General features: G+C 40.9%; 2 protein-coding genes and 3 non-coding genes across 7 annotated transcripts in view; 2 read left to right on the top strand and 3 right to left on the bottom strand.

Moving 5' to 3' along the window:
- Nucleotides 1-567: 567 nt before the first annotated feature.
- On the bottom strand, nt 568-867 carry LOC147062041 (Nuclear RNase P). Its single transcript, XR_015068159.1, has one exon.
- Nucleotides 868-1,707: 840 nt separating this feature from the next.
- LOC147062040 (RNase MRP) lies at nt 1,708-1,961 on the top strand. The gene has a single exon (XR_015068185.1).
- A 2,570-nt stretch (nt 1,962-4,531) lies between these two features.
- Nucleotides 4,532-4,837, bottom strand: LOC147062039 (Nuclear RNase P). The gene has a single exon (XR_015068157.1).
- A 1,323-nt stretch (nt 4,838-6,160) lies between these two features.
- Nucleotides 6,161-16,532, top strand: LOC147062038 (large neutral amino acids transporter small subunit 1-like). Its single transcript, XM_085919125.1, has 11 exons — nt 6,161-6,476; nt 7,215-7,733; nt 8,243-8,368; nt 9,660-9,765; nt 10,032-10,076; nt 10,728-10,851; nt 10,968-11,071; nt 11,294-11,390; nt 12,504-12,653; nt 13,272-13,446; nt 14,095-16,532. Exons 1-11 carry the CDS (start codon nt 6,413-6,415, stop codon nt 14,172-14,174), a joined length of 1,590 nt encoding a protein of 529 aa, XP_085775251.1. The 5' UTR covers nt 6,161-6,412; the 3' UTR covers nt 14,175-16,532.
- A 1,721-nt stretch (nt 16,533-18,253) lies between these two features.
- The window catches only part of LOC147062037 (TOX high mobility group box family member 2-like), a 119,575-nt gene continuing 111,526 nt past the window's right edge, over nt 18,254-26,302 (bottom strand). For all 3 annotated transcript variants that reach the window (XM_085927717.1, XM_085927699.1, XM_085927709.1), the window contains 3 exons: nt 22,997-23,389; nt 22,057-22,196; nt 18,254-20,744 (listed from right to left, as the gene is read on the bottom strand). In XM_085927717.1, coding sequence (XP_085783843.1) covers nt 20,702-20,744; nt 22,057-22,196; nt 22,997-23,389 — 576 coding nt within the window. In that variant the 3' untranslated portion in view covers nt 18,254-20,701. The remainder of the gene's footprint in view (nt 20,745-22,056; nt 22,197-22,996; nt 23,390-26,302) is intronic.

The following is a 26,302-nucleotide window of genomic DNA, read 5'->3' as shown; positions in this document are numbered from 1 at the left end:
TATTTTTTTTAATCAGAAGTATAATTGCATTCTGTGGTGCATTCTCTGTGGTACACTCTGAAAACCAGAGTGTAATAATTACACTCTGGTTTTCAAAGAAATGCTATTTGAAAAGTAACAATAAAAAAACAGACTTCATGTCAAATAATTGTTGACATTTGAAAATGAAACATTAATTTCATCCTCATTTTCTCAAAAAATAATTTTACTTTTTTGGGACAATGGAGCAGTATAGAAATACTGCATTAAAAGGATCAAATTAATCTGCCACACGCATACTGTTTTAATAATAATAATAATAATAATCTAATAAGAAGGCTTATGTCAAATGTGACACTGCTTTTAAAAGACAAATGGAAAAAAAGGAATGTTATTTTCACAGGTTATGAATAATTTGGGTGAAAAAAATGAACAAAACAATTCTCACGAGGTACATTTAGAGGTTGACATGCACAAGGGTAGATAGGTATTTTACTTTAAGATGAAATGAACAAAATAATGGGAAAATTTGGATCTAAACCCTAATATAGACCAATTTACAAGACGTTTCCAAGAATAGTAGTAAAAGTGGGAGGAGAGTAGTCTGAATTAGGTTCTGGAGTCGTGCTCCACCTCATCCATCGAGCTCATATGCCAGCCGCGAGTCGTTCCAAGTCCAGCGTGCGTCGCATCCACTTGGAGCAGGAACACCCTCAAGCTTCGCTTGCTATAACTGCACAATGACCCGTGTTTTCTGGTGGCTCGCTCACCTGCTTCAGGTGACGCCCTGCAAGGACGGCAATTGGCTCTTGTCTCAGACCTTCCCCGAGGTGAATGGTGGAGTGACCTTCACTCTGTACGTGACCTCTACAATGAGCTTCCTCCCACAGGGATGACATTCAGTCACTACTACTTTATCCCACGCAAAATTCGCAATCCCTTTCGGTAACGGTGTCGTACTTTCAGTCAGGTGTTGCAGCTTTTCAGAGAAAACATTTCAACCCCACTTTCTGATAATCTAGCTGCTTCAATTGACAACAACAAAAAAAGCAGATAGTGACAAGTTTACAGTCACTTGACATGTGACTACACGTAACTACATAACTGTCGCTTCAGTCGTGAAGAATCTGAATATCTCTGAGTGGTATCAATATGAAGTTGGTCACCTTTTATTAAAACAGCTTGCACCAGTATTATTTAACTTCAAGCTATTTTGGTTCAAGCGTCGTGTAAAATTGCGCAAATCTGCAATGTAACAAATAGAGCTCACATGCATTTGTCACCTCCAATATGGCGGATACACTGCCGTATTGAAGCAAATTGACTATGTGGTCAACGCGAGGTTTGTGTATTTTTGTCCTCCACGCCATCACGCTCAATGAGGTGTAGTTGTATACTGAGTTATATCTCCGTCCCGGACTGTATACTGTATTGTGATGCCTATAGCTGTTATATTCTGGCAAATATCACAGAAACCGAAAAGGAATGGTTATCGGGCTGGTTGTCGCATTTCCCACAATGCCTATCGGCCTCAAACCCAGCGTTTACTCTGTCTTAAAAAAAAAACATTTGACGTGATTTAGAACCATCGAAATCAGTGTCAAACGTGATTTATTACCTCCTATTTGACATCGCGCACATAGTCCAAATTTTATTTCAGCACCGCGAGTAAAGCTCCTACGCGTTTGTCTTTCTATTTGAACCGACCGTCCTGCTTAACTGTCATCCGGGCATTCAGAAGGCTTGCACTCTGAGCTACTAGCGGAGAACAATGGTTTCTCACATCATTGCTCAGGGGAAAGTCCCCGGACACAGAGCAGAAAGTGCACCGCGTAGAGCGGACGACGGTTTGGTTGGCCACCTTGGGCGAAGACGTTCACATTGAACAGAGCTTGGCGTTAACGGACCGTTGTTGTCAACCTACAACAGGAATGCAGGATTGCTATACGCATTGACTTAACGGGGCTTAATCTCTGAATGCTCATTTTTTCCTTATGAATGTGCTCAAGGCTTCATGTTTTAAAAATGGGCCAAAGACGAGTAAAAAGCGAGTAAAGGAGTCTCGAATGGAAATTAAAAACACAAATCTTATCCTCATAAGCGAGGTTTATTATTTACAATTTAGCAATCATTTACTAGACTACAAATGGTTTCGATATTTATTTTGAACATGAAAACAATAATCATTTTGAGATTGTTTTCAATGATCAAAAAGCAGTATGTAGGATATACTTATAGTATATACTTGCACAGGTATGACCCCCCTTGCTTTACCACAACTGGTAATTTCGTAACTATATCCTGCTCACTGTTAGCCAACAATAATGTCCTGTTTTTTTGGAGAGAGGAGGGGGGGGGGGGGGGGTTACTCCATGCTTCTTATCCAAGGAGGGCTTCACATGGCCAAAATTGACAATTATTTTCAACATTCCCTGATCTTAACTCCCAGAAGTCAACAACACTAAAGGTGAGCTAGGGATAGGGTTAGGGTTAGAGCTAGGTTTAGGACTAGGGTTAGGGTTGGGTTCGGGTTAGTGCTAGGGTTAGGGTTGGGGTTAGGGCCAGGGTTAGGGGTTAGGGCTAGGTTAGGGGTTAGGGGTTAGGGGTTAGGGTTAGGTTAGCGCTAAGCCTAGCACTAACCCTAAATCTAGCCCTAATCCTAGCCCTAACCCCAACCTTAACCCGAGCACTAACCCTAGCCCTAACCCCAACCCTAACCGTAGCTCTAAACCTAACCCTACATCTAACTCTAACCCTAGCTCTGACCCTAACCTTTGGTGTAACCCTAATCCTGGCCCTAACCCAAGCTCTAACACTAACCCTTGCCCTAACCCCAACCCTAACCCTAGCTCTAACCCAAGCACTAACCCTAGCCGGAATCCTAACCCTAGCTATAACCCTAACCCTAGCTCTAACCCTAACCAATGCCCTAACCCTAACCTTAACCCAACTACGCCACTAGCCCTCACCCCTAACCCCTAACCAAGATAAAAAAAAAATGTCCGATTAGGATTTGAACTGAGGTCGCTGAGTTGAGAATCCAGAGCACTAACCAGTACACTATTAAAACCTCGCTTAAGTTGCATGGAAGGTACGTACACTATATGGTTTAATGGAGATCGGGGGGGCTGTTAGCTATAACCCTAACCCTAGCTCTAACCCTAGCTCTAACCCTAACCAATGCCCTAACCTTAACCCTAACTACGCCACTAACCCTAGCCCTAACCCCTAACCATGATAAAAACAAATTGTCCGATTGGGATTTGAACTGAGGTCGCTGAGTTGAGACTCCAGAGCACTAACCAGTACACTATTGAAACCTCGCTTATGTTGCATGGAAGGTACGTACACTATATGGTTTAATGGAGAGAGGGGGGGCTGTTAGCTCTAACCCTAACCCCAACTTTAATCCTAACTCTGACACTAACCCTAACTCTGCCACGAACCCTAGCCATAACCCCTCACCCTAGCTCTAACCCTAGCCTTAACCCCTAACCAGGATAAAAAAGTGTTTATCCGAATGGGATTTGAACTGGTGTCGCTGGGTTGAGGACCCAGAACACTAACTACTACACTATTGAAACCTCACTTAAGTAACAGGAAGGTATGTACACTATATGGTTTGATAAGGGGGGGGGGGGGCAAATGTTAGCTCTAACCCCAACCTTAACCGTAACTCTAACCTTAACCCTAACTCCGCCACTAACTAGCCCTAACCCCTAACCCTCACCCTAGCTCTAACCCTAACCCTAACCCTAGCTCTAACCCTAGCTCTAACCCTAACCCTTGCCCTAACCCTAGCTCTAACCCTAAACCTTAACCTAACCCTAGCCCTTCTCTAGCCCTAACCCTAACCCCAACCTTAAACCTAGCTCTAACCCTAGCCCTAACCCTAACTCCAGCACTAACCCTATCCATAGCCCTAACCCTCGCGCTAACCCTAACCCTAGCTCTAACCCTAACTCCAACCTTAACCCGAGCACTAACCCTAACCCTAGCCCTAACCCCAATCCTAACCGTAGCTCTAACCCTACATCTAACCCTAACCCTAGCCCTGACCCTAACTTTAGGTGTAACCCTAATCCTGGCCCTAGCTCTAACCGTAACCCCAACCTTAACTTGAGCACTAACCCTAACCGTAGCTCTAACCCTAACCCTACACCTAACCCTAGCTCTGACCCTAACCTTAGGCGTAACCCTAATCCTGGCCCTAACCCCAACCCTAACCCGAGCTATAAGCCTAAGGCTAGCCCTGAGGCTAGCACTAACCCGAGTTCTAACCCTAACTCCAGCCCTAACCCTAGCTCCAGCCCTAACCTTAACCCCTAACCTGTGTTGGAAATTTTTCCATGATAAAACATTTTTTTTTCCCACCGGGATTTGAACGCTCCTAGCAATGGTTGAAAGTCGAGAGCACTAACCACTACACTATGGAACCAGCGAATGTGTTCCCTGGAAGGTACGGTATTGACAAAATATTTGATGTCAAAGTGTATTCAATTTACTTGAAGCACTGTGAATACCTGTGAAAAATGAACATTAAAACCCAAAAGTGGGAGGAGAGTAGTCTGAATTGGGTTCTGGAGTCGTGCTCCACCTCATTCATCGAACTCATATGCCAGCCGCGAGACGTTCCAAGCCAAGCGTGCGACACATCCACTAGATACGCTGCGTAAGAGCGCCCTCTAGCTTCTCCTGCTAGATCACACGGTGGCCATTAATTTCTGGTGACTCGCTCACCCGCATCAGGTGACGCCCTGCAAGGACGACGATTGGCTCTTGTCTCAGACCTTCCCCGAGGTGAATGGTAGAGTGACGAGCACTCAGCACGTGACCTCTACAATGAGCTTCCTCCCACGGAAGGATTAATGCCCTCCACATGACTTTATGACAGGCGTGTGGCGCAATACATTTCAGCAACGGTGCCGTGTATGATTTGATCATGTATATATTTATCATTCTCGTGATTGAAAACTATTTTGTCTTGCTTGTTTCTCTTTTCCGATGCGTGTGTCATCTTTTTCATACTGAAATTCTTACACACGATGGAGTCATGAATGACGAAGTGCATGCTGGGAATTGTGTGCACAATTCCCCTTTTATCCAATGAGTTTAAAGAGTTTAAAGAAACTATAATAATAATAATAATAATAATAATAATAATAATAATACAATATATATTCAAATATCTCTTGTAGAATTTTTACATTAGACATTCATGTTCTCAAACCTTTACATAGTAAACTTTAAATGAAAGGTAATACAAGTTTAAATTTAATTTAGGAATATGGCATTCCAAGAAATAATACTCATAAAAACAAGCCTTCTTTATGTCTGCTGGAAAAATGCATGAACAAATTCCCGTGACGTGACAATGTAATAGGTGGATAGATTATTATTTAGTTACAATTATTATTATTATTTACCATACATACTATTAATTTCGTATCTAGTTATTTTACTTTACTTATTTCTTTTACTGTTGTCCTTTCAGGTTATATTAAAAGTTGAGTTTTAAAGGAATTTAATTTAAAGGAATTCTACTTTCCTCAAAATTCAGGGACAGTAAGATCCAACAACTTTTTTGTTATACCAACATACATTTCCACATTATATAGCATAAATACAATCCCCAAGGTCCCAGGTTTTCCCAGTAAATTGCCAGACTTGTGAAACCAAAGATAAAACAAGAGCACAAGACAAAATATGATAGAGATATAACACAAGCATATTCAAGACAAAGGTGTGGCTGTAACACGCACACACAGACACACACAGACACACACAGACACACACAGACACACACAGACACACACAGACACACACAGACACACACACACACACACACACACACACACACACACACACACACACACACACACACACACACACACACACACACACACACACACAGACAGACAGACAGACACACACACACACACACACACACACACACACACACACACACACACACACACACACACACACACACACACAGAATGAGCGTCTGGATTATCCAGCAAAACACACAAATAGATTAAAGCGTCACGTGCCTGCTAGTAACCCTGCTCCACACACCCAACCTACCCCCACCCTCAATATCCATGCCCTCCCCCAACATTTAGTAGGAGTTTGCTACCGCAGCATCACAAGGTGGAGTGCAGGGGGGTGAGAGAGGGAGACGCAAAGAGGATCAGGGTCAGATGGAGTCTAGTTAGCTAGAGTGATGTGCATTGTGTGTTCACATGAGTGAGCGACAACAAACAAGGGAGGGAAAGAGCACTGTGGAGAGCGTGTGTTTGTAGGCGTATATGTGTGTGTGTGTGAGACAGAGAGGGAGGAAAGCCAGACAGGAGGCGGAAGAGGACGCCAAAGCAAAAAGGAACGAAAGGGCATCAATATAAAACAAGGGGATCCATATTAAGAAGAAATAATGGCCGAGCCAGAGCTGAAATTACGTAGCAGCCGGGAGAGCGTTGCCAAGGAGAAGATGGGAGGTAGATACACACACACTATAACACAAAATACACTCCTTCTCATGGCGCAGGGCTGCATTAATACATGCGAGCTGATGCAATGTTGCAAGGAGAGGTTTTTGCCTCGGGGAGGTATGTGCATATTTGAAGTGACAGGTGAATGCTGTGTGCAAACGTGTGCTTGCTTCATTTGCATTTTAACTGAACTCCACTTTGTTCCTCCTCTGAGCCTTTGAATACACACAGTATTTCTTTGATGTGTTGTTTCTCGATCTGTAAATATGTACAAAAAAGCTACTAATAGATGCTTTGAATCATTTGTGAGGGCCATTAGTTGGGTCACAATTACTCCATGTTTGTTCACAAGATGATTCTTAAAGAGAAACAGAGATCGCAGATCATACAGGTCTTCCCAATTTTTATGCACAATACTTATATGAATAAATGTGTGATCTTGGACATTTAATATAGAGCAAGCAAACAATAAATTTAGGTTTAAATAATGTGGGAAGTACTGCAGGTCTTTCTGTTACATGGCACATAGCAGTGCCTAGTAAAAATCACCCCAAAAAGCTTTTTATATAGAACTACTATTGTATACCTCCAATTGAATCACTGCTCTGTATGAAGTATGAAATAGAGATTTGAAAGAAAAAAAACAGCATCATCTGTCCCCTGCCCTTGTTATTAATGCTTTTGCTAGTCAAGTTAGTTGGTACCATCTTCTAATCTTGGTTCTTCATATTTTCACATAACCAGAAGCAGACCCAGCCCAAGATGGTGAGATCATTGAAAAAGTTTCTCCGTCCACCCCCATGGTCGCTGCCCCCTCAAGCCCGTCCGACCCACCGCCCGACAAAGGGCAGAAGATTGAACTCAAGCGCAGCATCACACTCTTCAACGGCGTGGGCATGATCATTGGCACCATCATCGGCTCGGGCATCTTTGTCACGCCAACGGGCGTTGTGAAAGAAACAGGCTCGGCCGGACTCTCTTTGATCATCTGGACCGTCTGCGGGGTGATCTCCACCATGGGGGCGCTTTGCTACGCCGAGCTCGGCACCACCATCACCAAGTCCGGTGGCGACTACACGTACATCCTGGAGGTGTACGGCGAGCTGGCCGCCTTTCTTAAACTGTGGGTGGAGATGCTAATCATCCGGCCATCATCGCAGTATGTGGTGTCGCTGGTGTTTGCCACGTACCTCCTTAAACCCATCTACCCCACCTGTAGTGTGCCCGACAGTGCAGCCAAGCTCATCGCCTGCCTCTGTCTCAGTGAGTACTATAACAAGCACAGGGAAGCAAGAGTACTCACACACTGTTCAGATACCTGTGTAAAAAAGGCTGGTAAAGTAGAAGTACTAAGTAAAAAAAAAAAAGTTTCCCTCATTCATCCCCACCATGGATTAACAATAGCTATTTGAATAATTTGGCAAAGTAAAAAAACACCTTTTGCTATTTAATGTTTTGCTTATGTTGTGAAGCGAAGGAGAAAAAATACAAAATTAACTAATGATAATGATTGAAGATAAAAAATATGATCTTGCATATGTATTGTTTTAGTCAGTTTTGTTTGTCAGATTGTTTTCCTGCCTTATAAGGCCTCAAGAACTTTATCATTTACGATCTCAACCATGGCTGCCTATATAACAAAGTAAGGGGTAGGAAGTATAAATATAGGGAGTAAAGTAAAAAGTGAAATAAATACTCAAGAAAAGCATTTCACAAGAACTAGTTGTAACTGTAGTACCGACGGTCTCTCATTGCTTCTCCACCTCTTGCAGCCGCCCTGACCTTTGTCAACTGTATCAGTGTGAAAGCCGCCACCAAGGTCCAAGACTTGTTCACTATCTCCAAGCTGCTGGCATTGATAATCATCATCCTCTTTGGCTTCATACAAATCTCCACAGGTGAGTCCCAGAACAACAATTGGCCTTAGTCACATTACTTACAGGTACAGCAAAACACAGATTTTGCTATTTAAAGTAACATTTAATAGGTGAATTATATCATGCTTAGCCATTAATGCAAGTGCAATTTACAAAGAAGATAACTACCAATAAAAGTTAAAAAAAGTTTGTAGGAATACTGCCTGTTACTCAATTTCTTGTGTACACTGTGCTGCTGCTTTTACCATGATTGTCACCATATTGTACTAAGCAGGAAGTACAGAGACCTAAAATACATGTTTTCGTGAATGTGGAAGGAAGGCGGACAGTGATGATGATGCAAGGCCATGATGGGGACTAATCTCGTTTGACCACAGCCACGAGTCAGCGTGTGCTCATGTGCATGTTTGTGTACACGGTGATGAGTGCTGCTTGGATGAGCAGTGCTGAATTCACGATTGAATGACGGAGCAATGAATGAGCAATTAATCCCTTATGTCAGAGCAAGTCTCATTTTATTTATCAGCCCTGGTTGCAAAAAGGATGACATGCAACTTTAACAATGAACCATGCTTAAAAACAAGGCGCCAATAATGTCAACAGAGCAAATGTTGATTTCTCCATGGCTACTTCTATTGTCTCCAAGAGACAAAATGAAGTTGAGTATGAAGTGTAAAAATTTCTCCTGTGGAGTGAATGTCATTTATAACTACTATTATGGTAATATTAAGTCATATCCACTGGAGCCCCATTCATAAAAGAATAATATAGGGCATGAGGCAGGCAAACAGCGTTGGCGCCACTCTGGCCTCACTACATCTGCTCCTCGCTCTCTCTTATTTCCAAGGCCACACCCACAAGTATTGTGCTCTACACTGCGTTGCTATGGTGACAACTTAGCGAAGCTTGCCGGCTGCTGTCGCATGCAGACACTGAGGCCTTTCAGAGAACCCAAAAGAAAGGACAGAATGTGATGGTCATGCACGTGCGCTGTCGTCCTCATTACCATCTGAAGAAGGCAGGTTTAGGCGGGAATTGGAACCAAACATACACGTATTGCCTTTACATTGTGTATGTTTTAGGTTAATGATAACCAGAATGGGCACACACCAACAGATGGCTCACATAATGAGATGCCCACATAAGAATCGACAATGTATCATTCCTCACAGGATGAAGAGAATATTTAATGTATCTACTAGTTGATTACTCTGTATAACCCATAATGGAGATTCACACTGAATCAAATACAAACATCTTCGTCTTCTGTGTGTGTGTGTGTGTGTGTGTGTGTGTGTGTGTGTGTGTGCAGGTGATGTTCCCTACCTGATGCCCGAAAACGCCTTTGAAGGCAGCAAAGTGGGTGTTGACAATATAGTCTTGGCCCTGTACAGTGGTTTATTTGCTTTTGGAGGCTGGTGAGTCATTTTGTGACAGAATTACTGATTAGAAATGGAAACAGTTGCACTTAGTGTCTTGCCTGTGTGCATTCATTGGCCACAGTGTTCCATGCACCTGCGCTAATCTATCTGTACAAAGAGAATGGTGACCAGCTCTGATCGATACTTTTAGTTTTATGCATTACACAAAACAATCAACGTTTGGTTAACTTTCCCGACGACATCCATGAAATTCGAGCGTGCTTTAAATTGAAAAGAATGTGTTTTCATTGTTGTCTTCTCAGGAATTACCTGAATTACGTAACCGAGGAGATGATCAATCCAGAGAGGTGACTTAAATGTGATGGAGATTGTTTTGAGGAGGGTTTTCCTGTTAGTATTTGCCAATAGCATGACTTCACTTCGAGCAGAAATAGCATGCTTGTCATTCCTTATCTGCATGATGCACAATGTAAATTGTTGCATAAACAAACAAAATATTATACTTAATGTCAAATGTACATAAAAAATTGGCATTTCTTCTCTTGTTACTGCTTGATTATCATAAAATAAGTTTAGGATGTTCATGAAAAGAATCCGACAGTATTTACTCATCCTATAACTGTTCTAAAGAAATATTGACTTTCCAGAGCAAACTGACTCTTTTAAAAAAACAACTTTTTTTTTTCTCAGATTACAAATGTGTAAAATCAGGTTTATTCTGCCCATTATGCAAGAACTGGATTTTTTATTTAAAAAAATCCAACAAACATCACACCCAGATTGATAACCTTTTTTGTTTTCTTATCTTACATTATACATTCGTTCTGATTTCTGATTTTATTCTCACAATATTTGGACTTTTCTTCAACTATCTGACTTTTTCTCAGACTGTAATAACTTTACTCGATGCAGGATTGCACCTTCTTGTTCTCATAATTAGCAGTTTTCTTTTTGGTGTGTGCTGTTAAGATATGAACACTGTCTCTTCTTCAACCTAGAAACTTGCCCCTGTCAATCATCATCTCCATGCCCATTGTCACGATTGTCTACATCCTGACCAACTTGGCCTACTTCACAACCATTTCCCCTCAAGACATTATTGAGTCGGAAGCAGTCGCCGTGGTGAGTTCTTGCCCAAACAATAACTGTTGCATCATTGCTCTGAATTCACATTACTGCTGTCGGCGTGTTGCCTTGTTATTCTAAAAATATAACCTGTGTGCTGTGGCTGTATGCAGAGTTTTGGAGAGTACCATCTAGGTGTGATGTCTTGGCTCATTCCAGTGTTTGTGGGGCTGTCTTGTTTTGGAGCCGTAAATGGATCCCTGTTTACTTCAGCACGGTAAAATGAAAATGTGTTTTTGAATTCATTAGTATTATTGTTGTTATTATTATTTGAGAGTAAAGCCTTCATGGAAAGTTGTCTGAAAGTGCCCAAAACTTAATGTGATGTGCAATCAAGTGCTTCCATCAACTGCCTGACTGTTAGTGCTATCACACTTGATATAGGCCCAACGGAACATGTTAGAAAATAAATAAATGTAACCCATACCATTTGTTCCAGTTTGTTCTACGCCGGAGCCCGCGAGGGTCAGCTTCCTGCCGCTCTGGGACTGGTCCACACAGACCTTTTCACACCGGTGCCATCCCTCATCTTCACAGTAAGAACAGCTAGGATAACAGCACTGCTTATGTGCTTTTCATGTCATAACAATCCCAATTATGTGGAATTTGGCCCATGGAAAGGTCGAAGGGTACACCTGCTCTGGAAACACATCGTCATGATGTAGGTTTAGCCACGGGACCCTCGTTCTGTTGTCACTGCACTGGCTCTGTTCATTTTAGGATTCAGTACAAAATATAAAGAAAAAAGTCACTTCACTGAATGACTGGGTTCTAACATATTTGTGGATATAATGTCATGTGATTGTCCTGTCAAGTCACTGTGGTTTGCTAACTGCCTTTTAGTTAATGCCTTTACATTAAATGAAAAACTAAAAGGTGTTAGAGCCTTGCTGTCTGCTCCCCCCAAATTGCCCCGTTTGACTGCTGCTATAAGTGGAAGTTCCAAACATAATTCCTTTGGTAGGCCAATGAGTAAAATTAGTTTATTTGGATTCGTCAGATTTGTTCTGTAATATAAAATGTTTCACTATTTTATACATGTTAGTAATTATTCCATACCTATATGAAGCGTACCCGCCTGGTCCTATTGTATGCAGTTCATAATTAAATGCCTAATTAAATTAAGAAGTCTGCAAGCTATATCACCCAATTTGAGTGTCATGTGTGACTGTATATACACTTCTGTCAATTTAACTCTGAAAGAAAAGCTTTAAGCACATATGCACAACAGGGACTTTCTCAAGGCGCTTCAGGTGCGGCTCAGGTCAGAACCATGCTCCCCACACAGTAAGAGTCCAACCAAACCCTGCTTGAGCAAGCACAGGGCAACAGCGTGAAGAGGAAAAACTCCCTCAAACAAAGAAACCTTGAAAAGAATCAAGTCTCAGTATGGGGCAGCCATCTGCCTCAAAAGCTTGGGTTGAGATAGACTGGTCAAGGACAGGGACAGTCGAGAGAAGGACTGAATGGGGGAATTGCACCGGGGATACGGATGCAGTAGTTGTATTAGCGGTAACAATTCTATGATGGTGACAGTGTGACAAACAAACAAACCAAACGGAAAAAAAATTAAAATAAAATGTCACTTCCAAAATGTCCAATTTTACAAGACTAACCTGATCTGATCCATGTTTTGTCTCTACTCCCAGTGTCTGCTCTCCATGTTTTACGCCATATCCCAGGACATCTTTTCCGTCATCAACCTGTTCAGCTTCTTCACTTGGCTTTGTGTCGGCATGGCCATCGCTGGGATGCTCTGGCTCCGATTTAGAAAGCCCCACCTCAGAAGGCCAATAAAGGTACAGTGGTTGTGAGAGTGCTGAAACTGTCTGAGAGCTCTCAACTTGACACATCTAGACTTCAAACAGACAGAGTGACATGAAAACCGAGAAGTCAACTTGTTCAAAACCAGGTCAAAATGCTTTAAATCTCATCTTCCTGACTTTCATCTTTGCTCACAGACAAATTGCCTTCCAGGCTTTTTATTCATGAAATGAGTTATGCATTTGTCCTCTTGTTTGTGAGGGAACTGTTGATGACCAAGCCACTCAATATATATTTTTTTCATTGATTAAAAACAAAAAACTCCTAACATTGGGATAATGCAGTGAATTGATAATCAAAACAAGTAATGTGGCCTTTTAAGAAGAAATGGTTAAGTAGGAAAATGACAGTGCAGTACTTTTAAAACTTTCAACAGTAATGTAGTAATATATCCATCAAACGTCTCTAATCACATTTGAATTGGCGTGCCAACTACGATTCAGCCTTAGGCCCACCACACATGAAGGCTAAATGACATTGAAATGGCGGGATTGCTGAGAGCCATGTTACTGTTTAATTCAAAAATATACTTTTTTGGTCATGTTTTTTACTATCATAACAAGTGTCTACGTGTTTTTGTTCCCTTGGCACAGATCTGGTTGTTTATCCCTGTGACTTTTGTCCTGGGCTGCATCTTCATGATCATCGTTTCCTTCTGGGCGGCCCCCATCGAGTGCCTGATAGGCTGCGGCATCATTCTCACGGGGATCCCGGCCTACCTGCTGGGCAACAAGTGGAAGAAGCCACGTGAGGTCAAGAAGGTGTCAGGTGAGTTGGTATTGTTTTGGAATCAAATAAAAACAAGGAGATTTGTCCAGCCCTAAGTTGGGAGGGATCAGTGACACTTTGTTATGAGATTGTGGGAAGATGAACAAGTGGAGAGCACATGTCGGCCTCGTTAAAATTAGCGTCTCATGTTGGCTTTCACCCGCTAATGCAATGTGACGCCTGTTTCACTTGGTTTGGAGATTGGTACCATCAAACACGGAATGTCGTCTACTAACACCGTAGTTCAGATGAACACAATATGAGTTTTAAGATCAGGACAAAATGCAATGAAGCATTCCATGATATGCTTAGAAACACAATGAAAATTAACTTGCTCCGCTTCCTAAGGGAGACAATGAAGACTTCAACGTTGTTTCTTCTTTCTTGAACTTTGGGTTGGTTGCTCACACGAGTACTAAAGACTTCAATTTGTTGCGTAAATCTGTCCATTTTACCCTAAAGCTCTTCTTTCCAAAGTGTCATTGAGAACTAACATTTTTTTTTCTAGGAACTGAGCCTGATTCTGTGACAGCTCTTTACACAATACTTCAATGCTGTGTGACAATGAATCATCTTATTTGCACTTAGCAATCCCAAAGTTTCTTATAGCTCATTTACTCATGACAACCATGCGCTGTCCTTCCTCAGAAATATTCACGATGTTTTGTCAGAAGATATTCCTGGCCGTCCCGGAGGAGAAGAGCAATGAATCTGAGGCATCTGAGTAATGCCGGAAGGCCCTCAACAGCCCATGGCTCAACATTATGTTTACTTGAACATTTGTAATTTATGTGGCAGTTGGATTTTTTTTTTTTTGTCATTGTAGAGTTTTGCAATCTTGGTCAAGAAGGGTTTACATGAATGTATCACTTGAGGTCCAAGTGTGTGTCGGCTAAAACAACTTGCTTCAAATGTATATCACTCATTGTATTCATTGCAGTGGCCTAAAAATGTATCCAGGTATGTTTCAGTGTTGCTGCTCTCACACAACTTTAGTACAACTGCCACAAAATGAAGGTGAAATAAAGTATTTTATCTCCCTTCTCTGTCAAATTAAGGCCAACTGTAGCCGTGTCAGCTATATTTATAACGCTACAGTGCTTGAACATTTTAATATGGCCTTCTACTACATTTTTATGAGAGCATGTTCAGCATGTTTTCTTTAGATAAACTAAAAACATACAAAAAGGTCTTAGTATAAATAGAATAATACAACTAATCAGAATCATAAGGAAAACCCTTAGCTGATAATTAAATGTTACTAATGTAATTTATGTGATGCTACTTTTCCATATTTTTAGTTTTGTATCCATTTGTACATGAAGCACAAACTATACAGTGAAATGAAATGTGTGTGCGCGTGTGCTGATGTTGTGCTGCTGTCTTTCTTCTCTTGAAAAGGGCAAAACCACTAGGGATGGGCATCTAATTGAAATGAAAAAAATATATATATAGTTTACTTTTTTTAAATGTCCCTGAGACGGCTTTTAGTTAGGTTCAGTGAAGACTCTAAGTCAGTGGTTCTTAACCTTATTGGAGGTACCGAACCCCACCAGTTTCACGTGTGCATTTACCAAATCCCTCTTTAATAAAAAAAAAAAAAAAAAGTTTTTCAAATTCAAGACATTAATGTTTATTACTGGTGCACAAAATGAGCCACGCATGAACATCACCTTGCTCAAAGTACATAACCAACACAATGGATAAACTCAAAACAAATTACATACCTGCAAATCAGTGTGACTTCTGCTGTTGCCTTTGCGAGACCGGTTCAGATGTGTGTCGTCACAAATTTACACAATAAATCAGGCGTGTTCCGACCTCTGCAGTGAAGGCTCTGCAAAATCCCTAGGCTTCGATCGAACCCAGGTTAACAACCACTGCTCAAAATTATCCAAAGGAGTGCATGTGAGTGTTCACGGTTGTTTATCTGTGTATGAACCAGTCCAAGTTGGACCCAAACCCCAGTCCAGCCGACCTGATACTAGCAGGACAAACGCTATTAAAAAAAAAAAAAAAGAATGGTTGAAGCTGAGCGGTGGAATAATGAAAATAATAATTTGCCACAATCAATGGATTATGCCCATCCCAAGTGATGATGCTGGATAAGAGCATCTAAGGCTTTACAAAGACTTGCATCACTGTCAGTCTGTAGTGACTGCACAAACTGTTGCAAGCGTCACTGTCGTATTTGTATTTTCAATCACATGGACCATTAAATGTGTGATGAACAACCCAACTGAGCTGAGCCCCAACGGACTCGAGCGGGATCACGTTTTCATTACATGTTTTTGTTTTTCTTGCCCACCTCCCAAAGAAAATCAAGGTGGCTTGAAAACATCATTCTGCTCATAGTCTCATATGATTTCCTACTGAATGTTAGAATACAGTACAGATGCAGCTCAGTAACTAAAATGTATTGGTAAGTTTATTTTATTTTACTAGTTTAATTCAAAAAGTGTAACTTAGGTAGATTCACAACACACTATGAAATATTTCATGATTTTGTCGATATGTTTAGAACTAACAAACATCCCCAAATTTACCAATTTACCAAGAAACTGGAATAGTACTACACCAAGTATGGTGACCAGTCCAGGTGCTTGACTTCAGCAGTCTAATTCTAATTCTAGTGAGGATTTTTTTTAATTCCTTTGTAGATTTGTTTTAATGAATCTGAATAATATACATTATGAGTTTCACTTTTTGAATTGAACTATTGAAATAAATGAACTTCTGACCGATATTCTAGGCATATTTATGAGCATTGAACATAGATATTCACCTGGTTCAAAACATAAAAGAAACTGGATCATTGATGTGAACGCAGAAAAACACTGTCAGCCATAATTTTTGGACCCTGGATAATAATAAACACAAATAGACAGAAGGGCGAAAGAAATTGGATGACCGACCCCGCCTCCCAAAAAAAATCACTGACTGTCTACTGAAAGGTTTCTGCAAGCAACCCCCATGAACACTGCCTTTCATGATGCCTAAGATTTCATCAGATGTAATTGAAAGTGGATATGTCAGTTTCAGTCCAACTGTTGTGTGGCAGTGACGATGGCAGGTACATGTGACAATAAAGCTATTTTTGTTCAGCATTTGTGTTTTCTTGAGCATTTACAGACATTGCAGCTATATAAACATGGAAGGTACAATAGTTTTCTTGTCTTATTACTTGCACGTTTGTGCCTGTCTACTGCCGTCAAAAGAAGTCGTCATAGCCGCCTGAGGCGGAAATGAAAGGGTCTGATGGTGGCTGATGGAAGCAGTGCTATTCCAATATGAAAGATAGAGCAAAGGACAGGCAATATTCTCTCTATATGAACAACAAGGACTATTATCAGAGTTGATCAATTATAATGTTAAAGGTTTGAAGCCTGTATGTTACTGGTAGCAGGAGCCAATCATTTTATAAAAGCAAATGAAAAGCAGCATGGAAAACTGAAATTTCTGCATTGAAGATACACCGCACTTCTAATATGAATATTAGTGAACATGGAAGGGACTGGGGGAGAAAACATTAGCGATGACAGCATTTGGACAGGTCAGATAGAGCTGTGCAATTAATAGAAATTACGATTATCACACTCCACGTTTACAACATTGGCATAATCGGGAGAAAAATATTAAATGTGCAATAATATCCAATGCACTGCTACAAGGAAACCATACTTGAATGAATAGATTTGCACCTATTTTTATTTTGAAACAACTATTTTATTATTATTATTTTTATATTATTTATTTATATATTTATTTTATATTATTATTTATTATTTATTAATTTCATTTTGTTTAGTCAAAAGGGAATACAATTATAGTGCTTCAAAGAAATGTATCTTTTTTTTTTTTATGTCAAAATTGAGATACAGACAAAGCTTCCCCGACTCCAGAGGAGTCGATGCCTCTCCAGTCATAAACTCCACGGGAGGTTATTTGGGTGAGCGTGCATGGCAACCAGTCCAGCCTGTATCTCTTGTTTGGTCCCCATTTCACCAGCAGGTTGTGCCAAAGCAGTCTAAACTAAATCCAGCCGTTCCTTATACGCAACGCATTGGTTGCGATATGGGTTTTAAAAGAAACTTTTTTTTTCACGGCACAAACACTTTCAGGCCAATTACATTTTCGTTTCATGCTATGCACTACTTTACCAGTAGATGGCGATAGATGAACGTGACAATTTTGCTGCCCTTGTGCTGTGCGCTATATAAAATGTTTATCCTTCTCATTTTGTTTTTGGGGCATTAAAGCACATTCGACTTCATCCATAAAAAAGTATTTGTAATCATGAACATCACTTTTAAGTATATTTGGGATACTTTTTTTATAACCTGTGAAAAACTTGCAAATGACTTATGCAAGAAGTGAAAAAAATAATGGAATATAAAAATAATGCATTACATCTATTTAAACGCTTAAATTTTTGTTTTGATTTTCTCAAACATTATTTATTTATTTGCTATTTTCAAATCAACTGTAGGGGGCACTGCCTGTCCATCATCAACAGAGAGGGAGAACGAGAGTGAGCAAGCGAGAGAGATTACATTTCCATTCGATTTTTAATCCAACTGTGAAATTCAAAAGTAAAAGGCAATGTGTGTGTGAGTGTTTTATGTTTTTCTCCTCGGGTGGTTCTGTGAAAGGCTGTGCAAGGCTGCATTAACTACGAGTTTCATCATCTCACTTTAATCAAAAACAAAAATGACCAGTGGCAAAGAAATATTGTTTGGAATGATATTGATTATTTCTGATGGGTTGGAAGCAAAAATGCATCAAAAATGCTACACCATCTTACTATAGCTAACAATCCATTGGACAAAACATTCACACATCCACGCCAGTAAGAATAGACTAACAATTACCTTCAGTCGCTTTGGTACATTTCTTGATCAGAATTGAGATTGTCAAAATAACTTTTCATGTCATAGTGTCATTTACCCACTTGAAAAATACATATCTCATTTGTCTGAACAAAATGTAAATGGTTTTACAGATATTATTGTGTACAACTGGCTTGAGTCTCTGACATTATCAATTGCTTATGGCATATTGGTTAGATAACATCTTATAGCAAACAAACATACAATTTCCCCCAGGTAGACAGCGCTATGTTCATGTTTGTACTTTTGCTTGTTGTTTTTTTACTTAGTGCTGTCATTTCCTCACTATGTGCATCACTATGAGATGGTTTGTCATCAAATTGAAGGACAAACTATAAAAGCATCAGTGTGAATCCTGACCACTCTTGCAATCTTGCGCATACACGAAGATGTAAGTTACAATTCAGAAAAGTAGTCATCTTAAGCCACACTTTTACATCAGAACATCCAAGCAAAACTCAGTGTAATATTGACAGCATTACTAAGCTACTTGACAGCCTCATCCCTAAACAGTAACACAAAGACTTACTGACACGTTCAATGACACAGATGTTTGGTTTTGAGAGATGAATTTAGTAGTTTGAGAGAGAAAGAAAGAAAGGAAGAAACATTTGCAAGGGATCCACGGATCTTTGACATTTTGTTAGTTGTACAAATTGTTTTAAGAACTGCATTTACTGTTGAGCAAATTTTGAGAACCTTTCAAGAAATGCACCATAGCAACTGAGAAAATGGTCAAAGTCTAAGTGTTGCTGTGTACACTAATTTTTGAAATGTATATGTTGGGATGCAAAGACACCAACAGAGTTGCTCCAAATACTTTAGACATTTTATTACAGACAAAAAAGAAAACAAAGGAATATCTGTGACATAAAATTAACCCAATGCTGGTCCAGTGGTATTGTACCAACAATTTCTGAAAAATAATTTTAAAAGCCGTGTTATGATATAATGATGAGTATAATACTATTAATAATAATAATAATAATAATAATAATAACAATAATAATAATGCACCTGATGAAAAAAGCTAGCAAGTTACTTATTTATATTTATTATAAACCTAACACGTTTATAATATAGTGATGAAAATAATAGGATAATAATAATGATACACCCTGATGAAAAAAGCCAGCATGTTACTTCTTTATTATTCATAAACCAATGTGAAACCTTCTAATCAAATGATATATAATGAGCTTTTTTGTAAAACCAATATTCATTAAAACAAAATGGGTCTCTAGGGTGACAAAGAAGTACATTTGGCAGGCTTTATACAAACAATTGAATTATATACCCCGATGTCCGTTCCTCTTAAATCCTGCTACAGTGAAAACCAAAAAATCGTATTTAAAATTCTTCACAAAAGATAATAAAGATGAGTTGAACACAATTCTAAAACACCTAATAAAACTAGTCAAAACTTCAAAACCCCACTGTTTGTTTTCTTTAGTTAACATTTCACATTTAGCTTCTTTTTTTTGTTGAATTCACCTGTACAAGTGGTGTTAGGAAAAAAGGGAGGTGGAGGAGGATCAAAAGGGTTTAAAATCTTCCACCTCTGTATTTCGGTAACATCCTGAGGTCACGTGACGAGAGTCGGCGCTACCTACGATCGGCAGGGAGATGGCGATTGGTTTTTTTTGGGTCTCATCCTCCTCCTCTCTTGCTTGTAACACATTTTTTTTAGTGTGTGTATTCCCTCACCACATAATTCAATGAAAAGAAACTCAAGACAGCAAGGGGCTGCTGCTGAAAATACACACATAAGAAGGATCTGTTTTTTGGTGGTATTTACAATCTCTGTGAGAAATAAGGAAATTAGAGAGTCCTTCATTAAGAGAAAAGATGGATTTTGCAAACATCTTGTGTTTGCTACCAGCTTGAAAATGTCCTGGAGTACATGCACCCCCTGTTGAGGTGACTAATTTGGAAAGCCTTACTCTTTGATGATGCTTTGAGCATGTCAACTCCACCGATGAGAAAGCAAAGGGAGAGCATCTCTAGAAAATTCAAAACAAAATAAGATTTGTTTTGTCTTTCTCTCCAGTATGCTGGCAGAAGCTCATAGCTCACTGCCCCCGCAAAAAAAAAAGAAAAAAAAGAAAAGTTCACTGATGAGAGAGAGCAAGAGAGCGAGAGAGTAAGAGAGCGTAAGAGAGAGAGCGAGAGAAAAAAGTGCCTCGGGCATGTGGCTGATCTAAGTGCTTGGCGAATAGGTGAAGATGCTGGAGCAGTCTTTGGGATTTTTAAAATCCGGTAGAAGACGAAGAAGAAGAAAAAAGCAAAACGGTGTCGAAGCAGATATATTGATGATGTTAGGTTGGAAATCTCCCTGGAGTCACACGTGTGGAGGTCTTTCAACTTCAAGTGAGGTAGAGAGGCTTGTCCCGAGCTCCCATGCCACTGCTGAAGAAGAACAGATGCAATGCTCATTTCTCACTCCTCATATATGCATACATGGAGGGAACATCAGTGTATGTTCTACAAGTACAGTAAGCGTACAACATTACGACCAATGTCAGAGGTATTCATTGAACAGATGAATTATTATACTGCCATTGAGATACTGTCACCATATTTAGCCACAGCTCACACTATGCTGCAGTAAAATTGGAAAGAATATTTGAATATATGTACAGGTGTACTTATAACATTGGAATATCATATTGCACATATTGTCACATTGTTGCGGCTGGTTGCTAAGGTTTCCACAAAGGCTTGGAACAAAGTCACAAAACCTATCATTATATGGAGCCAACCATTTTCTATACTACTTATATTGCTACGGATGTCAGGTAAAAAACATAGGCACATAAAGAGACACTCACATTTCACTGAATGAGAACTGCTGAACTGCTACACCATCAGTCACATGTCAAATGGCAAATTCAACAAGTGTTGTGTATGACTTTTCTTTTGCATCGCAAACGAGTGAAAACATTCTCGGTTGGGGCATGCCTCTACTTTAGAGGATGTGCGAATGGGTCTATCTGGTCTTTGAGCATAAACGGATGAAAGCTGTTTGGATGAGAGGCAAAACATTCCAGTTGCTACTGATTCAATGCCCTCAGAATAGAATAATCTGGATGAATGCCTTCATAAAGGGGACCTTTATGACTGACCTTTGACAGCGATTTCCGATTGACAAGTGATAGCTAATGGAATCGGTTGCTAGGTGAGCTTGACGCTCATCTTTCACATTTTATGAGACTCCTAACTTGAAGTGTCAAACACAAAAATCTTTCTTCAATCCATCGTTCTAGAGACAGAGGGCCCTTCAAAGCGTCAAGCTATTCAGAGAAGGAGAACATTCAAGCAAACAGACCGTGTGCCTCAAAGAGCAGCAAATGTGATTTGACTCAGGCATGATACTATTTGACATACAGCTAGAGAATAGGCTCTAAGTGGAGGAGCTAGCGACTTTCCACTCCTCCACATCTTGGCATAACCAAGCCGAGTTTCAGGTGAGAGACAAGACAAGAGGCCTCTTGTAGCCGCTTGAATGTCTCGCAGGCCGCGTTAATTGGATGTCAGAGATGGTAATGACGTTATACAGCTGCTGTGTGTCACTTCGGAGGAGTTGGGTTGCTTTAAACAAGAAAATCACAGTGTCTTAAGAATGGAGTTTTAGGTCTGGCCGTGTGATGGCAAATCATTCGGAAAATGAATAAAAAGCCTGGCAATTCTTATTTGGTGACACCTGCTGTGTGGAACCTACCTGCAGGGGTTGGGTCCACAATCCCTGTTGCAGTATTCACTATCCCAGTCTGGGTTCTGGCCATGCACTGGGTTCGGGGCCCCTGGAGACTGTGAGCCACCCACACTGTTCTGGTACTCAGCCTGAATATGGGAAAACCCCTGAGGGTCAAAAATGTCATTAGGAAAAATGAATGTGAAATCAGGCTGGAAATGTTACTGATTAAATGTGGAAGGAAAGCAAAAATATTTGTAAATAATATACGCAGCTTGAAGTTCAGCCACCTTGAATTCTGTCACACCGGTCAAGTTTTTATTTGATCTACTTTCAAAACTAAAGTTCTCTTATGGAGTTTGCAATCGTTTAGCTCATCTACCTTTCTGTGTGGAGTTTGCATGTTCCTTGCGTGATTTGTTTTTTCTCCGGGTGTTTGCTGTTTCCCCCCCACACACACATTCCCAAAAATAATACCAAGCTTAAGTCAAGTCTGCTAAGATACAGCAATTCAATAAAACATAATACTCATTTAGAACGTTCTAATTTTTGATGACAGGCAACAATACAGTATAGTGCAATACGCAAATATAGCAATCTGTATATCCACTCTGCTTGCGATCCGATTGAAATGCATGACACCGGTCAGAGCAGATCCAAATCAAAGTCCTGTCCAAAAAGTTACAAATTGTCATGCTTTAAATGGGACTGCAATGGGACATTGTGGTATAAAGGCAGGAAGTAGAAACCTACCCAAAAAAGCATTTTGACTCATTCATTACTAACACTACCATGACATGGAACCACCCTGGAAAAAAGTACCCAGACACTCTGCTTAGTTAATGGTCACAAATTCCACAGTGTTCAACTTTTGGAGCAACTTCAAGGCAGCACTGTTCTTCACTGAATTGCTACAGTAAAAAGGATCAGACAGTAAGTTAACCTTAATATGAAAGCCATTGCTCACCTGTTGGCTGAGAGGTGGGGAATGCAAAGGCGCCTGGAGTCCCATTTGGTGTGAGATGATTGGCTGTGACTGTTGCATGCGGATTGGCTGGTTGAGCAGGGAGCTCTGGTGCAGGGAGAGCTGGGCATGGGGATGCAGGGGAGGGCTGATTTGGAAGGGAGCAGGTGGCGAGGCACTCATGCTGGGTGGCAGCATCTGCGATTGGCTGAGAGTGGAGGCCAGGCTGTGGCGCGGCGGCCCCGCGTAGCTCTGGAGGTCCGACAGGGGGAAGGAGCCCGATGGGCCCAGGTAGGGTGACGAGGGCTGAGGACTATACAGGGGCTGCTTTGGGGGCAGCAGGTGGGAGGGCTGGCTTGTCTGCTGGGCACTTTTTGGCTCTGGATCATTATATGTCTGGAGATAAGACACCGAGATTAGTATCATATAATCACATAAACACATCCCGTTAAAAAGTAGATACTGAAATATTTCTGATGAACTAGCAACCAATGCAGTTTGTAACTGGCCTTTTGCCAAATGCTGGAATAGGCTAGGGTTCCGGCTAGGGTTTCCGACCAGTTTTGGGGTCCCTAATTAGGGTTTCAAACGAGGGTTAGGGTTTCCGAATAGGGTTTTAAAACATGGTAAGGGTCTCCAACTAGGTTTTAAAACTAGGGTTAGGGTTTCCAGCGAGGGTTTCAAACTACTTTTAGGGTTTCCAAGATTAGGGTTTCTAACTGGGCTTTGAGACTAGGGTTAGGGTTTCCGACCAGTTTTGGGATCCCTACTTAGGGTTTCAAACGAGGGTTAGGGTTTCCGAATAGGGTTTTAAAACATGGTTAGGGTCTCCAACTAGGTTTTAAAACTAGGGTTAGGGTTTCCAGCCAGGGTTTCAAACTACTTTTAGGGTTTCCAAGATTAGGGTTTCTAACTGGGCTTTGAGACTAGGGTTAGGGTTTCCCGCTAGGGTTTCCGACCAGTTTTGGGATCCCTAATTAAGGTTTCAAACGAGGGTTAGGGTTTCCGAATAGGGTTTTAAAACATGGTTAGGGTCTCCAACTAGGTTTTAAAACTAGGGTTAGGGTTTCCAGCGAGGGTTTCAAACTACTTTTAGGGTTTCCAAGATTAGGGTTTCCAACTGGGCTTTGAGACTAGGGTTAGGGTTTCCGGCTAGGGTTTCCGACCAGTTTTGGGATCCCTAATTAGGGTTTCAAACGAGGGTAAGGGTTTCCGAATAGGGTTTTAAAACATGGTTAGGGTCTCCAACTAGGTTTTAAAACTAGGGTTAGGGTTTTCAGCCAGGGTTTCAAACTACTTTTAGGGTTTCCAAGATTAGGGTTTCTAACTGGGCTTTGAGACTAGGGTTAGGGTTTCCCGCTAGGGTTTCCGACCAGTTTTGGGATCCCTAATTAGGGTTTCAAACGAGGGTTAGGGTTTCCGAATAGGGTTTTAAAACATGGTTAGGGTCTCCAACTAGGTTTTAAAACTAGGGTTAGGGTTTCCAGCGAGGGTTTCAAACTACTTTTAGGGTTTCCAAGATTAGGGTTTCTAACTGGGCTTTGAGACTAGGGTTAGGGTTTCCGACCAGTTTTGGGATCCCTAATTAGGGTTTCAAACGAGGGTTAGGGTTTCCGAATAGGGTTTTAAAACATGGTTAGGGTCTCCAACTAGGTTTTAAAACTAGGGTTAGGGTTTCCAGCCAGGGTTTCAAACTACTTTTAGGGTTTCCAAGATTAGGGTTTCTAACTGGGCTTTGAGACTAGGGTAAGGGTTTCCGGCTAAGGTTTCCGACCAGTTTTGGGATCCCTAATTAGGGTTTCAAACGAGGGTTAGGGTTTCCGAATAGGGTTTTAAAACATGGTTAGGGTCTCCAACTAGGTTTTAAAACTAGGGTTAGGGTTTCCAGCCAGGGTTTCAAACTATTTTTAGGGTTTCCAAGATTAGGGTTTCTAACTGGGCTTTGAAACTAGGGTTAGGGTTTCCGGCTAGGGTTTCCGGCCAGTTTTGGGATCCCTAATTAAGGTTTCAAACGAGGGTTAGGGTTTTCGAATAGGGTTTTAAAACATGGTTAGGGTCTCCAACTAGGTTTTAAAACTAGGGTTAGGGTTTCCAGCGAGGGTTTCAAACTACTTTTAGGGTTTCCAAGATTAGGGTTTCCAACTGGGCTTTGAGCCTAGGGTTAGGGTTTCCGGCTAGGGTTTCCGACCAGTTTTGGGATCCCTAATTAGGGTTTCAAACGAGGGTTAGGGTTTCCGAATAGGGTTTTAAAACATGGTTAGGGTCTCCAACTAGGTTTTAAAACTAGGGTTAGGGTTTCCAGCCAGGGTTTCAAACTACTTTTAGGGTTTCCAAGATTAGGGTTTCTAACTGGGCTTTGAGACTAGGGTTAGGGTTTCCGACCAGTTTTGGGATCCCTAATTAGGGTTTCAAACGAGGGTTAGGGTTTCCGAATAGGGTTTTAAAACATGGTTAGGATCTCCAACTAGGTTTTAAAACTAGGGTTAGGGTTTCCAGCCAGGGTTTCAAACTATTTTTAGGGTTTCCAATATTAGGGTTTCTAACTGGGCTTTGAGACTAGGGTTAGGGTTTCCGGCTAGGGTTTCCGACCAGTTTTGGGATCCCTAATTAGGGTTTCAAACGAGGGTTAGGGTTTCCGAATAGGGTTTTAAAACATGGTTAGGGTCTCCAACTAGGTTTTAAAACTAGGGTTAGGGTTTCCAGCGAGGGTTTCAAACTACTTTTAGGGTTTCCAAGATTAGGGTTTCTAACTGGGCTTTGAGACAAGGGTTAGGGTTTCCGGCTAGGGTTTCCGACCAGTTTTGGGGTCCCTAATTAGGGTTTCAAACGAGGGTTAGGGTTTTCGAATAGGGTTTTAAAACATGGTTAGGGTCTCCAACTAGGTTTTAAAACTAGGGTTAGGGTTTTCAGCGAGGGTTTCAAACTACTTTTAGGGTTTCCAAGATTAGGGTTTCTAACTGGGCTTTGAGACTAGGGTTAGGGTTTCCGGCTAAGGTTTCCGACCAGTTTTGGGATCCCTAATTAGGGTTTCAAACGAGGGTTAGGGTTTCCGAATAGGGTTTTAAAACATGGTTAGGGTCTCCAACTAGGTTTTAAAACTAGGGTTAGGGTTTCCAGCGAGGGTTTCAAACTACTTTTAGGGTTTCCAAGATTAGGGTTTCTAACTGGGCTTTGAGACTAGGGTTAGGGTTTCCCGCTAGGGTTTCCGACCAGTTTTGGGATCCCTAATTAGGGTTTCAAACGAGGGTTAGGGTTTCCGAATAGGGTTTTAAAACATGGTTAGGGTCTCCAACTAGGTTTTAAAACTAG

This window comes from Syngnathus leptorhynchus, chromosome 1 (assembly GCF_054491065.1).
Source record: "Syngnathus leptorhynchus isolate UIUO chromosome 1, UIUO_Slep, whole genome shotgun sequence".
In the NCBI taxonomy this organism is placed as follows: domain Eukaryota; kingdom Metazoa; phylum Chordata; class Actinopteri; order Syngnathiformes; family Syngnathidae; genus Syngnathus; species Syngnathus leptorhynchus.
The sequence above is the reverse complement of the archived record's forward strand: the minus strand, read 5'-3'. Positions and strand labels throughout refer to the sequence as shown.

Excerpts from the sequence above, each read along its gene's own strand:
- LOC147062038 (XM_085919125.1), top strand. The coding sequence starts at position 6,413 with ATGGCCGAGCCAGAGCTGAAATTACGTAGCAGCCGGGAGAGCGTTGCC. Across the intron at positions 8,369-9,659 it reads CTTCATACAAATCTCCACAG|GTGATGTTCCCTACCTGATG; the intron begins GTGAGTCCCAGA and ends GTGTGTGTGCAG. Across the intron at positions 9,766-10,031 it reads TTATTTGCTTTTGGAGGCTG|GAATTACCTGAATTACGTAA; the intron begins GTGAGTCATTTT and ends TTGTCTTCTCAG.